Source organism: Bradysia coprophila, chromosome IV (genome assembly GCF_014529535.1).
Source record: "Bradysia coprophila strain Holo2 chromosome IV, BU_Bcop_v1, whole genome shotgun sequence".
In the NCBI taxonomy this organism is placed as follows: Eukaryota; Metazoa; Arthropoda; class Insecta; order Diptera; family Sciaridae; genus Bradysia; species Bradysia coprophila.
The window spans coordinates 13,213,932-13,227,473 of NC_050738.1; the positions used below are offsets into that span (position 1 = coordinate 13,213,932).

The following is a 13,542-nucleotide window of genomic DNA, read 5'->3' on the forward strand; positions in this document are numbered from 1 at the left end:
TGTATGAAAAGTGACCAATTTCAAAACGATGTTTCTGCGGAAATTTTAAACCTACATAGTCGAGTGATAGCTCGTTTTGCTCGTATTTGAAGCGAGAATATGATAGAATATGTTTTGTAGTGATATAAACCAAAGGGTAGAAACTGAAATGTTCGGCTATATATAGTTGCCGCGTCTCAAAAAAATTTCTTCGTTCTTTTTTTGGAAGTTAGACTGCGTCAAGTCCTCCGCTATCGCTCCGGACATGATATTTGTGCATGAACAACATCGAAATGAATGGATTGTATTAAAAATGATTAACAATACAACATCAGCTGTATACACAGTGGTAGTTGGTCGTTACAAAAACGTGTAGAATACAAGGCAGAAGGTGCATCCTACCGATCTTTTGTTTATTGGAAGTTGCGATTAACTTTCTATTTCAACATTAACCACACGAATCAAAACATTTTGTTCGCAAATGTTTGTACAAAGTAGTCAAAACAAAGTCTTGATTGTGCACATTTCTTTTTAACTCTTGATTCATGTGATGGAAATTGCGTCTTTTCAGTCTCGTGCGTCGTGTGTTTGTTTCATGATTCAACTAAAACAATTGATCGCCGTCGAATGTAATCCACGCAATTAGTTGTATAAATTAAACGTTCGATTGAGCTTTTTTCTCCTTTGTTATTTTATACCGGTTCGTTTTTTTCTTGATTTAGTATGGAAATGAAAACATAAATTAAGAAAACATAAATTAACTTTGTTAAGAAAGAAGTTTTCTTCAATTTTTTTGGACCAAAATGTTTAAAAAAGTTTCTAGAATCGAATTGCATTAACAGATTCTGTAAAAAAAAAATTGTTATTCTGTTAATGCTTTTCGATTCTAGACACTTTTTCAAACATGTTGGTCCAAAAAAAATGAAGAAAACATATTTCTTACAAATCTTATCTTAATGTTTGTTTCCATATTCCATACAAAATCAAGAAAAAAACGAACCGGTATAAAATAAGAAAGGAGAAAAAAGCTCAATCGAACGTATAAATTTATACGACTAATTGCGTGGATTGCTTTACATGGATTTACGAGTGTAAGGTTGATTCGTGTGAAAACAGAAAGCTTTCTCGTGGTGTCTGCTACCCATAATGGTGTAGCAAGTTTTTCCGATTTTGTATTTTCCGCAAGGATTTTTCGCAAAGTTGTGGTGTGGGACCTTTTGTTCACTACCGTATATTAATAGGGACCAATTGAAGAAAGAAAATCGTTTGGCCTACGGAAGTTTCGGATTCAGTGTCACCCGAACATTTCATGGCATGAGCCACGGCAGAGTAAAATAACTGTTAACTTTACTCTGTCGTGAATGAGCGGTTGATAGAAAGAAGAGATTTTGTTTACTTGAGTGACACAGTTTTCCGTTTCTCCTTCCGAGTTTTCTTTTTCCTTTCCTCTCGTATTCAGTATCCGCCAAAAAACCCTAAAGGGTGAAAGTGTGACGCAAGTCCTTGTTTCTACTTACAAAATAACTGATATCGCTGAGGGTGACGCATTTTTCGCCTCAACGCAAAAGTGTTATCAACAAAAAATTGAACCAAAAAATTTAAGATAGAAAATTTTAGAAAACAATTGCGTCACAAGTGGCAGATGATTCAGGACATATTTTTCTCTATTTGAACTATTTTCCTAACGGTAGTTTCCTCAACATCTGCCACTCCTAGTTCGTTGGAGTTAAGGGGGAGAAGTCAAAAAGTTGCTGTAAATATGCTCCGCCGTCCTCAAAAAATTTTTGTTAAAACATTTTTGGTACTGGACTTGCGTCACGCCCGCTAACTAACGTGTGGGCATGAAACTTTCTGTTAATTATTTTTCCTATCTGTGAGATACTTTAAAATGAGTCAAATTCAACATAAAGTGGGCTTTTCTTTGCCCACAATGATATGTTTTAGATTGTATTTGTTCACGACAGAGTAAAGTTAACCAGGCAGGAGCGCTTGTTTGACTAGGGACCTGAATAATCTAGTAGCCCTTGATATTTTGCGAATAAAATTTTTCAATTTATGTCAGTGTTCATTTGAGTTCATTTTCATCCCGTGTAACGCCACCCCTGGAGTTAGTCTGGCTTCCAGGTAAAATAAAGTTTTGTACCATTGGTCGATTACAAGACTGAAGATGGTTAGACCACGCTAACCTCTGACCGCCACTGGTTCCGGAGGTCGAAACAGCATTTTATCTCCACTTTCGCTTCACGCGATCCATGGGAAAGGGAAGAGTAATTGTGCTCTGTTTGTTTGTTTGTTTTGGTGATTGTTCTGCATATTAGATAACGCCACCCCTGGAGTTAGTCTGGCTTCCAGGTAAAATAAAGTTTTGTACCATTGGTCGATTACAAGGTTTATTTTACTCTACCGTGATTTGTTCTATATAAACAAATACAGAAAAACAAAAAAAGGACCCATAGGTCCAGTGACCGGAGCTGGAAAATCTTGATTCAAATAATTTAACCTATTTCTGAATGAATTTAAATTTTTTGGCATGTACTCTATAAAGACGCAAGATAAAATGGCATTTAGCGCTAGGAAGGCTCTGTTTTGTTAGTAGGTAGCGCAAAGAGACTAGTTAGTAGCTTCAGAGTGCCGTTGATAACTTTACAGTTCGTTGATTCATTGCGCAGAATCAGATTGTGGAACTTGTTTCTTTTCGAGATAACTCTAAACTAGCGATTAGACAACAAATATATTAGCTGTTCATTTCAGATACAAAGAGTATTACAATCAGTTCGGCAACACAAGTGATTAGTACAACATGAAGTTAGACTATATTCTCATCGCCATAGTGCTGGCCAGTGAAGGTAAAATAAGGTCTTTCCAATTTCTGTTTATTAAATCAACTTTTTATTCGTCAGTTGCTGCATCACCCCTTCTCACCAAAGAACACAACTGGAATTTAATTGCAGATGATGGCGGGAGAATGCATTTGATTGACACAGCAATTAGTGTAACATCGAGCAACGAGCCACGATTCGTTGCATTCAACGACGTTGTGTTTCGTCTATTCACACGCACTAATCCAACTGTTGCGCAAATCATTACTATTTACAACGATGGGCAATTAACTAGCAGCGCTTTCAATCCAAACCATCTAACCAGACTCCACATTCATGGTACGCCTACAACATACTAAATGCTTGATTTTCAAGTTAACTAACCTCCACACACTTTCAAACTTTCAACCTACATGTTGGAACGGTGGAGGAGCAAATACGGGTGCGTCAATTAGAAATGCCTTTATTCAACGAAGTGATTTTAATGTATTCACTGTCGATTGGAGTGTGGGTGCAGTCACTCCTAACATTGCTATCGCTCGTGGTCATATAAATGCAGTTGGGCAAGTAGTCGCGCAATTCATTGATTGGCTGAATGTGCACGGACTTCCGTTTAGTAATATTTCGGTAATCGGTCACAGTTTGGGTGCACATGCTGCAGTAAGTGTGCTATCGAATGTGAAACGATTGTCGAATTTATTCATTTGTTGAAATCAGGGAGCGACAGGCAAAAGAACAACACGTGGAAAGCTCGCTACAATTGTTGGCTTAGATCCGGCTATTTCCTTTTTCTCCATCGACGATCCGGCGAACAGACTTCACTACTCAGATGCCGATTATGTGGAAGCTATCTTTACAGATGTTGGACAATCGGGGTTTGAACTACCACTAGGACATGCAAATTTTTATCCAAATTGGGGAACAGCTCAACCAGGTCATACTTCATCGTTGATTGAATGATTGAACCAAGTTGTGATATAAGTTCTATGAAACTGTAGGCTGTGGCATTGATATTAACGGACTTTGTTCGCATGTCATTGTCACCGAATTTTATGCGGAATCGATAAATCCCGGCAACGTTTTCGGTGCTACACGCTGCCGTGACTTCAATGATATCCGTACACGAAACTGTGTTAGCAGTGGTGCTGGAAGGCGTTTGGGTGGAGAACCAGTTAATGATGGTCCAAGTAATCCAGATAGTGTATTTTTCTTGAGCACTCATGCGGCTCGTCCGTTCGCACAAGGACCACGCTAGATTTCATTTCTAGACCAATAAAATGTTGTCGTTTGGGGAATGGTTTTAATTTCTGAGTTTTTTTCCATTAACTCGTTCTTCATAAAATTCGAGATCAAAGCGTTCTACGAAATCAATTTTTTTTGCCCTAAAAATTTTTCCGGAAATCGATGAAAAATAAAGTAATTAATGCGTAAACGAGTGCCTTCGGGTGAATGAGACACCAATAAAGAACGTTGTGGTGCAAATGAATGAAAATTTCCGCAGAATCTACCGTAAGAAATTGACGAAAAACAGAATTGCAATGGAGCTCCCCGCCACGGCCCGCAACTTCATTCAACCCTTGAAAATGTAAGAAATTCCTGAGCAGAATTTGTAAGTATAGTCTGGAGTCCAGACTCTGGACTGAGGTTGGTGTACGCTGAAAAATGTGAGTACAAATCTGTTTTTAGAGTATTAGACGCGGGATGGGGAAGTAAAATAACAGCATAATATGAAGGTTACGTAAAAGGGTGAATTTACTTTTATCTTGGGGAATGAGCGGGAATGAGTGTATTTGGTACGTAAAAGGGTTAATCTGGTTTGACTTTCGTGTTGTCCATGTGCTTTCGGCTTTTCCGAAGCATATTTGCGGTTTTCTAGTTTTTCAATGTGTTCTCGGTTGCAAGCCCATTCTTCCGTTGTTTCCCGATCGTCCAAAGAACCACTCGGACACGAGTTTTTCATTTGATGTCGAGCAAGCAGACTGATGTTTGTAGATCAACGTTGTGGTTCAAGCTACTTTGTTTCTTGTACGGACGACAATGTGGTGATTTACGTCAGTTAAGGACGTTATTGTCTGTACCAGTTGTGCATGGAATGTTCACATTGTTCTGAACAGGGTTGATGGTTATTTTCCCATTTTTAGACCCGTACGAAGTACTGGGGTCTTATGGGTTTACGCATACGTTTGTAACACGTCGAATTGGACTCCCTGAGTAAGGGGAAACCTATTGTGGTTGTCTAGAGATGCCAAATCCGCGAAAAAAAAAATGTCCGTCTGTCCGTCTGTCTGCACGATAACTTGAGTAAAACGCATCCGATTTTGAAAATTCTTTTTTTCCCGTTTGGTAATGTCAAAAGACAGGCTAAGTTCGAAGATGAGTGATTTTGGATCGACCCCTCCCGAGCTGTGGCCCAATAAGTGCTTTACGGTTTTTCGAAGATATCTCCGGACATTTAAACGTTAAACTTGTAAGTGATACGTCAAATAAAAGGTATTTACAATACCGATCGACAAAAAAAAAGTTTATGGAAATCGGATGACCGACTCGTGAGTTAGACCCCTTGGTGTGGAACAGGCACAGGGCGGCAAGCAGTTTTTGCTTGTAGGTCGGCCACATTCGAACATATTTGAACGTGGTGTATTTTGACAATATCTCGAGTAAATTTTGACCGAATTTCATGAATTTTTTTTTGTTTGAAAGGTATTAACGAATGTAAAGCGTCGGTACTATTTCCGGTCTCCTAACAAAATGGCTGTCGGCGGCCATATTGGATTTTAGTAAAATAGAAATATATTGGGAAAAATGATACTTAGAGAGTTTCTGTTAACATGGAAGTAATTTGTTATGTGTGTGGGGTTTCAGGGATTCCATATACGGACATCTATATATACCTATATACAGCTATATTGAGCTATATACAGGCATATAGAGCTATATAATAGCATATATTTATCTGTGAAATGTTTATTTATAGTGAAATATAGTTAAATATAGCGGTATATAGCTGTTTAAATAGGAATTTATGAAATTTGTCTTCGTACGGGGCTGTCTATATTGCCTCCGGCAATTTAGTTGTATATGATAACAAGACAAAGAGTGGATAATGTAAGTGATTTTAAAGGGAGAATAGTTTTTCAGCAGAGGAGAAAATGAAGTAAGAGAAATAAAGAGTTTCACATTAAAGGCTTTTGATACGAATAGGTGTTTCGTACGGGTCGGCGTTAGCTATGTTTAATCATTTCTTTAATCATTAATACCAATTTCAGTCTAGTCATTTCCGAATTTTTAGATTTCTCATCCTTTCCTGGTTTCTAATTGTTTTCTCATTGCTAGTTGTTTTCTGATTTCTGGACATTTCCCAATTTCTAGTAATTTACCGATTGCTAGTCGCTTCTCTGTTTCTGTACATTTGCCGATATTTGGTCATTTCAAGATTTCTGGGTGTTTTCTTATTCTTAGTGATTTCCCGATTTCAGTCTGTTTGCAAGTTCCTAGTCATTTTTCAATTTTTGCGGTTTCTAGTCTTCACTTGAGTCATCACCTGCTTTCTGAATCTTCGCTCACTCAGTAAGAGATATTAATGTGTATACGCATCTAATTTAATGCTAACTCCACCATATGTACACATTGAACTGATGACCTCCTGGAGAGTGGAGAACTCTATTTCGGCGAGTAGGACGAATAAAAGAATGATTGTGGAATGTGGAATTGGAGAAGCAATTTCGTCACCCCTGCATGAGCTAGGCAGCACGTTCGATGAAATGAATGCCAGTTGGAGGTCCACAAATATGAGGATGTTGATGGTCCACTTATGAAAATCCAAGGATGTAATGTGAATGGAACGAACGGCATGGACAGTGGTGAGATTAGTATGAGTTTCATAAGACAGGTAATCGCAAAAGTTATAACAGGTGAGATACGAACGACCAGGTAATTGATTTCATCTTGTGGAATTATATTGTGTCACATTGTATTGTGTTATACCTCAATATTTTCCGAGCAATGAAAGAGCTCAGGTGGTTGATCACGAAAACACGTAGATAGGTAATTTTGATGATGTAACAGGTAATTTTTCTTGTGGCATTATATTATGTCGCATTGTATTGCGAGCTTATGAATAAAACGTGCAAAAGTAATAGTCCAGTCACTTAGTCCAGCGACGCTGATTGTTGTTAGTCATAAGTTAAACACATTTCGGATGGCGGTCCGGCGCTGTTCAATACAACGATACAATGTGCACGCAAAGTATCAACGTATTGAACAAGGAGGGTAAAAAGGGGGATCTAAGTGGGTCACTCCACTGTTAGTGATTCAACGCTCAAGCTCTTCCGGAAAGACCACAGGGTCCTGTTCGAATGTGCAAGGTCAAGGTATAAGAAACAATAACTAGGAAATTTCAGTACGAAATACATAGAAATTCCATACAATCAGTTTCTTATGCAAATTATTTGTGGTCACTTTTAGGAAAGTAGTTTCTCTTACAATTTCGTTTAGAACAAAATTGACAAAAGTTTCTTACAGTTTTTAACATTCAAAAGTATCGACATATTATACATTTCTTATTTTGCTTACTTCTCTCATTTCTCCATATACTCGTTATGGAGAAATGTGAGAAGTTGAAGAAATAAGAAATGTATAATATGTCAATACTTTTGCATGTTAAAAACTGTATGCAAATTTTTTCATATTTTCGTTAATTTTTCATAAGAAACTACTTGCTGAAAAATGGTTACAAATAATTTGCATAAGTGAACCTTGTTTCTTATACAAATTACGGCAGTGTTGCTGCAAGCTTCTACTTCCTACCAACTTTGACAACATCCGTCACGGGGCAGAGTGGATATCACATGCAATGATATGCAATTGGAGTTGTAAAACGGTAAGCTTTTTTTTGGTGATTTTAATAGATTCTAAATTCGCTTCCGGTGAAATAAAGATATTTTCTAGTTGAAGTAGACCTGTATTGAGATACACACTCATTAAAAGATTTAATTCGCATCAAACGCTCCATAGATCACACATGACTTAAGTTTTATATTTGGCACAAAACATTTTAATTAATTTTTGTTTTGTGTTAAATATGTTGCTTTTGAGACCAATAATGATTCCAATAACACAATCCGTACGGCTTAATTAATAACAAATTAGTGAAAAAAATAAATATAACTTGAAAGGAATTTTAAAAATTTTAGCAGTTTGTGATCAACAAGTCACTTCATCCTTTTTCGTTTTTAAGTGAATAGAGTTTGTCGCCACCTATGTTTCATTTATTATACGATGAAGTCTTTTTACGCTGGGTTTTCGACATTATTTTGGTGTGTATAATCGAATACCATCTGGTAACCCACATCGAAAATGCGAACTGTCAAGATGGTCGCAGCGTTTCGTTCTTTCATTTCCGCTACGGATAAAGTAGTACTTTCTTGAAAATGGGTGAGTTAAATTTTATTGAAATTTGCTGAATAAATTGATTTTTGTTCATCAATTTATGTTATTTCAAGTTCGTAAATTGCTGGCGCATCGTTTGCGCTAAATTTAATTATCAGAAGGGCTGAATTTGTGTCAGAAATTAGTAAAGTCAATTCGGTGTTTCATATTTTGCTGTTTTGTATGCAACCTATCAGTTGTATCGTTAGCATGTTAAAATTAAAATCTCATAAAATTCTGATCATCGGTCGAAATTTCATTGAATTATCGATCTTTCTCGGCGGTTCGGTCACTGCTAAATCGTATTTTTTCAAAATTGTACAATTTCATTTGATAAATAATTCCATTTTGTTGATTGTAAGGTTATGTTTCGGCATATAAACATTGACATTCAGTTGAATCTAATCGAAATCAAATACTTTTGCTTTGCAGGTAAACCAAGAGGCTTGCGTACAGCCCGCAAACATGTGAACCATAGACGCGATCAGCGCTGGGCTGACAAAGACTACAAAAAAGCACATTTAGGAACTCGCTGGAAGGCCAATCCTTTTGGCGGTGCTTCTCATGCCAAAGGCATCGTCCTTGAAAAAGTGTGAGTTTCTTCACGAACTTTCCGTTCTTACGACAATAGTTTTACAGTGTTTCCATTTTGTCACGGTCGGGTCGACGATTCGCAGTATATTCTTGTGCACTGGTGGTTTTGATTTCCAATCACAGGAGTATACTGTGAGTGGTTGCTTGAAGTCGCAACGGCAACAACATGTTTCCTTTTTTATGTTATTCCTAAGATGCTTAAGTTCTCTCATCCATCATTTGGGAGTGCCCAGAAAGGTCAATATATGCTAATTGAATTTCCGTTAATGTTTTACAGTGGAGTTGAAGCCAAACAGCCGAATTCCGCTATTCGAAAGTGTGTTCGAGTACAGCTCATTAAGAATGGAAAGAAAATCACAGCATTCGTACCACGTGACGGTAGTTTAAATTATATCGAAGAAAATGACGAAGTTTTGGTCGCTGGTTTCGGTCGTAAAGGTCATGCCGTCGGTGATATTCCCGGAGTCCGATTCAAGGTAAAATTTTCCATTTCTTTTGGTAGCTAATCTGCCCCTGATATGTTCCACAATGATGAAATAACCTAGAGCCAATCCAATGAATTCGTGATTAAAACAACTATTTCGTTTAACTGAGATGTTTTGTTAAATGCGATTCCTGGTCGCAGTGTGTAACGGGACGCTAATCGAGATTTTTATTCTACGTTGCAGGTCGTTAAAGTAGCGAATGTGTCGCTATTGGCTTTGTACAAAGAGAAAAAGGAACGTCCACGATCATAAGCGGGGATAAAAAATAATAATTTTTGGGAATGTAAAGCCTCTGATTGTTTCGAAAGAATTAAAAGGAAATTTTGCCGAACCCAAACATTTCGGTTTTTTATTTAACTGACGATTGCAGCCGGTTTACTCGACCAACAATACATACAATGGATAGTCTTTAAACTTGTGGTTTCTTGGAACGAATACTGTGTTATCATAATATCGAGTCGGTAAACATCTAATCCTATGCGCTGCAAAGTCTGCAACATCACAATGTTCATAGCAAATGTAGATTGAAGATGGCCAGGTTAGTGACTATTTTATATTGAAGGGCTAAAACATAGGGTAGGTCATTGCTCAAGTTTAGCGCTCATCAGAAACAGTTTTAGTAAAATCAATTTTCCGAAACTGTTTTCAATGAATTAGGGACGTTCTTCACTCACTAAAGTTTTCTTTAGATCTTAGAAATAGTTGCTTGATTGATTACGTTTAGAGTGAAAAGTAATTTAGTTGTCGTATTTTAATTACAATTTCGATTGATTAGTGACGATAAGAGTTACTAGCACCACAAATGGTTGGTGGAAAATTCACTTAAGTTTAATGAAATATGCGAATTTTCGAGGGTAAATCAACGGGAATTCCCATCAAAAGAGTCACATTTTCAGCAGGCTTGATTCTCTAAATACAAAATTTGCGCAAATTTATTCATTTTTCATATCTTTCGGTTCTAATTCGTTTAAATTCTGTTGGAATTGTTGAATGGACGTCTTGCTACAACTACATCGGTCTACCATAAATCAACGGACTTGTAAAAAAGAGCGTTTTGTTTTGGACGGAACTTTGTTAGACAACTAAGGGCTGAGCATAATCCCCAAGCAAGGTTCGGCCAGCCGAAGTAATGAATTTGTAAAAGTTTCGCTAGATTTCTCTATTTGGTGATGCAGAGACTTTAAACATAAAATATTTTCAATCGACTAAAGTTTGCAATGTTCTCGTATAGACCGCCCTACGACACAATCAGTTTTTCATTTGGCCACTGCTTTAAAATTTAGGTGCTAGTCCCAAATGACGAATGAAATTGGAAAATAAAATTTGCATTGAAAGCCTGTCGTGGCTGAAGAGTTCAAAATATGAGTTGTCCAGCGACCTCTCAATAATAGTTTTCTGTTTCAATTCCATTCTTCATTTGCTACCCTCGTTTAAGTCGTCCTTAATCGCTCAAAAGTAAAAGTCAAATGTTTTTCGTAATGAAACAATCTGGCATAAATTTCAAACCTTTGCCTGATTTTCATTAGACGCTTAAGACCATTGTGTAACTTCGTAGCCCTTCAAATCAATCTAGAAGCATTGATATTATATTTCAAATGGGAAGTACGAGTAAAATCGTGGAATTATCGATTTTATGTCTCGTAGGTTGACAATTAATGATTAGTGTTCAAGTCCATTTATAAAATATTAAAAAATATTAAAATTACGTTAATAACGTTAACCACAGCACTGCTACTAGCATTACCACTGAATTAACGAGCGTCACATTATGAGGCTTACGTGATAATAGCAACCACTTGAGATTTTTTGTATTTTAATAACTAATTTTAACGAAAACAAGTCATGTCTTTAACATAGAGCCCCACAGAATATTTCAATGCTAGGAGCAGTGCTATGCTGTAAATATTACTACAATACATTAATTAATTATGATTTCGTTGTGACCAGTTTGAATTACTACTTTCCGTAAATAGTTTAACCGGAGGAAAGTTACAGATGAAAATACCGCACAATATCCGTACAAGAATGTTAATTCTACTGATAATAATTATCCATTTGTGCCGAACTGTTGCCGAATACCGTGAACAAAACCTTATAAGCGAGCTGAACCATTTCTTTCACTTTGACCACAATATATTCTTGTTTGATGCATCGGTCGACATCAATCGTTTCGTAAATACAAGCAGAGGCCAACAAACACCTCAAAGTGTATACGTTTTTGAAAGTGCTGATAACAATATCACTGGACTAGAAAGCCTAAACAGAGTAACGAGCAAAAATACATTTTTAATTGTTGTACCGGGAAGTGCAACATTCGAAAGAAATTTAAATTTGCTAGTAAGGGTGAAACAAATTCAGCGACTTCAAGCCTCTATGAAAATTGGCATCTTTTTCCGGCATATCGCTAGTGATGACGATTTACAGGAATTATTTGAATGGAGTTGGAAGCAGCGAATTATAAACATTTTTGCTGTTTCAGATACCTATCAACGTTTCAATCCTCACAATCCGTTAAATATTTTTACTTTCAATCCGTTCGGAATATTGACTGTCATAAATGTTACTGGTTCGGAGTCGTACGACAAGTATTTTCCCAGTCAAAATTCCAATCTTCAAAACTATTCGTTCAACATATACTACTCGTCTTTCGAAGAAGAACATAACGTAAATGGAAAAACGTTTCGTGCCATACTCGGTGTTATGAATGCTACGTACAGATTTGGAAATGAAAATGATTTTTCGACAACTCCTTACATTGCGCCGAAAGGAGGAAAACATAATTTGTACCCTGTGAAGACGATGTCGTTTGTAATTGTGGTACCCGAATCGATGCCGTATTCGGGCCTTTCAGCCTACCTACAAGCATTATCAACTCGCAATCTTCTGGCATATTGTTTAATTACGATTTGTTTGACCATTATTTTCTTGGTCTTCTTCCGATTCATGAGACAAAGAAAAATTTTATTGTTCGAAAGTGTGGCAGACGTTCTTAATCTTCTGATGAATGACAACGGATACATAAATTACAGACAACTATCTGACATCGAACTATTAGTTATCGTACCACTAACATTTGCAGGACTAATCATTGTGAATGGAATTCTTTCGGCGCTTCTCAGCTTTCTAACTCTACCGATACTTCAGCCCCAAATCGATACAGCTGAAGATATTTGGAATTCTCCATTTTGCATCAACACTTACGATAGATCGTGGACAAATAAAGCGGCTGTTGAGCTGCCACAGTTTTCCGATTATAAAAATTGGACTGATAAAATTTGTGAGGTAAAAATTAGTCCACTAGAGAAAAAGGTGCGAACTTTCGATAGATCGATATGTTTTATGCGAGATGCAGAATTCGCGAACATTCTAATTAAAGTGCAGAAACGCTTGAACATAAAGGGATACCACATTGCTCGGACACATTTTTCCGGTGAATATTTATCGTATCAGGTGAAGGATGATTTTCCGTTCATTGAACGATTTAACGAAATTATTCACCGGCTATTTAGTTCAGGATTACATAAGTTATGGCGGGAACAAAGTCAAATTAGAGAAGAAAATGATGTTCTGAATAAAAAACGTCTGTTAAATCGTGAAGAAGTTGTTTCTGAAGGTTATTACATGCCGTCGTTTTTACTGTATGGTTGGACTGTGAGCATAATTTTGTTTGTATTAGAAATCATTTGGAAAACATTTTTCAAAAATATTTATGTAAAATTTAGACGATAGTGAAGTAATTGATGTAATTGTAACTGTTGTACAGCTAATTTCAACCAAATTTGTGTCTAAGTATGTTTCAACTGTTCACACGGAGTGTGTTTCGCAGACACATGGGGTAGTGACAAAAGCGCGCTGTAAGCATACGCTACGCATAAGCATCATTCAATCAGTGCGATTATATGAGTAGACCAGCTGGAAACGCGGTTAGAGCGATATTCATTACTTGTAGGAATTAACTTGTTACCAGGGGGTACTTACACGCACACCACTCGCTTAAAACCTTTTTTTTCGTTAAAATGATTTCACCGTGCAGACAAAAAGTTGTCGAACACAGGAACAGTAGAACAATAGGTTGGTTCTTCTGTTCTGTGACTTTCCGACTGCAAGCTGCAAGTAGAATTATTAGAAACTGCGATACCAGCCATGTATTCGATTTGAGTGTGTGAAATGGTAGAGGCGACACCATTTCTTTCTGTACTTAATTCTTTACACTCTATTTTCTCGTGAAATAACTTCAC

At 36.9% G+C, this 13,542-nt stretch overlaps 3 protein-coding genes across 3 annotated transcripts; all 3 read left to right on the plus strand.

Moving 5' to 3' along the window:
- The first annotated feature begins 2,739 nt into the window (after positions 1 to 2,739).
- On the plus strand, positions 2,740 to 3,188 carry LOC119066385. The gene is made up of 2 exons (XM_037168817.1): positions 2,740 to 2,825; positions 2,880 to 3,188. Exons 1-2 carry the CDS (start codon positions 2,780 to 2,782, stop codon positions 3,155 to 3,157), a joined length of 324 nt encoding a protein of 107 aa, XP_037024712.1. The 5' UTR covers positions 2,740 to 2,779; the 3' UTR covers positions 3,158 to 3,188.
- A 30-nt stretch (positions 3,189 to 3,218) lies between these two features.
- LOC119066050 (lipase member H-like) lies at positions 3,219 to 4,085 on the plus strand (the record flags this gene model as incomplete). The annotated part of the gene is made up of 3 exons (XM_037168274.1): positions 3,219 to 3,458; positions 3,516 to 3,732; positions 3,797 to 4,085. Coding segments are annotated over 3 exons (714 nt in total), but the record flags the coding sequence as incomplete, so codon positions are not given.
- A 4,033-nt stretch (positions 4,086 to 8,118) lies between these two features.
- LOC119066384 (40S ribosomal protein S23) lies at positions 8,119 to 9,641 on the plus strand. The gene is made up of 4 exons (XM_037168816.1): positions 8,119 to 8,231; positions 8,658 to 8,817; positions 9,097 to 9,295; positions 9,488 to 9,641. Exons 1-4 carry the CDS (start codon positions 8,228 to 8,230, stop codon positions 9,554 to 9,556), a joined length of 432 nt encoding a protein of 143 aa, XP_037024711.1. The 5' UTR covers positions 8,119 to 8,227; the 3' UTR covers positions 9,557 to 9,641.
- Positions 9,642 to 13,542: the final 3,901 nt, after the last annotated feature.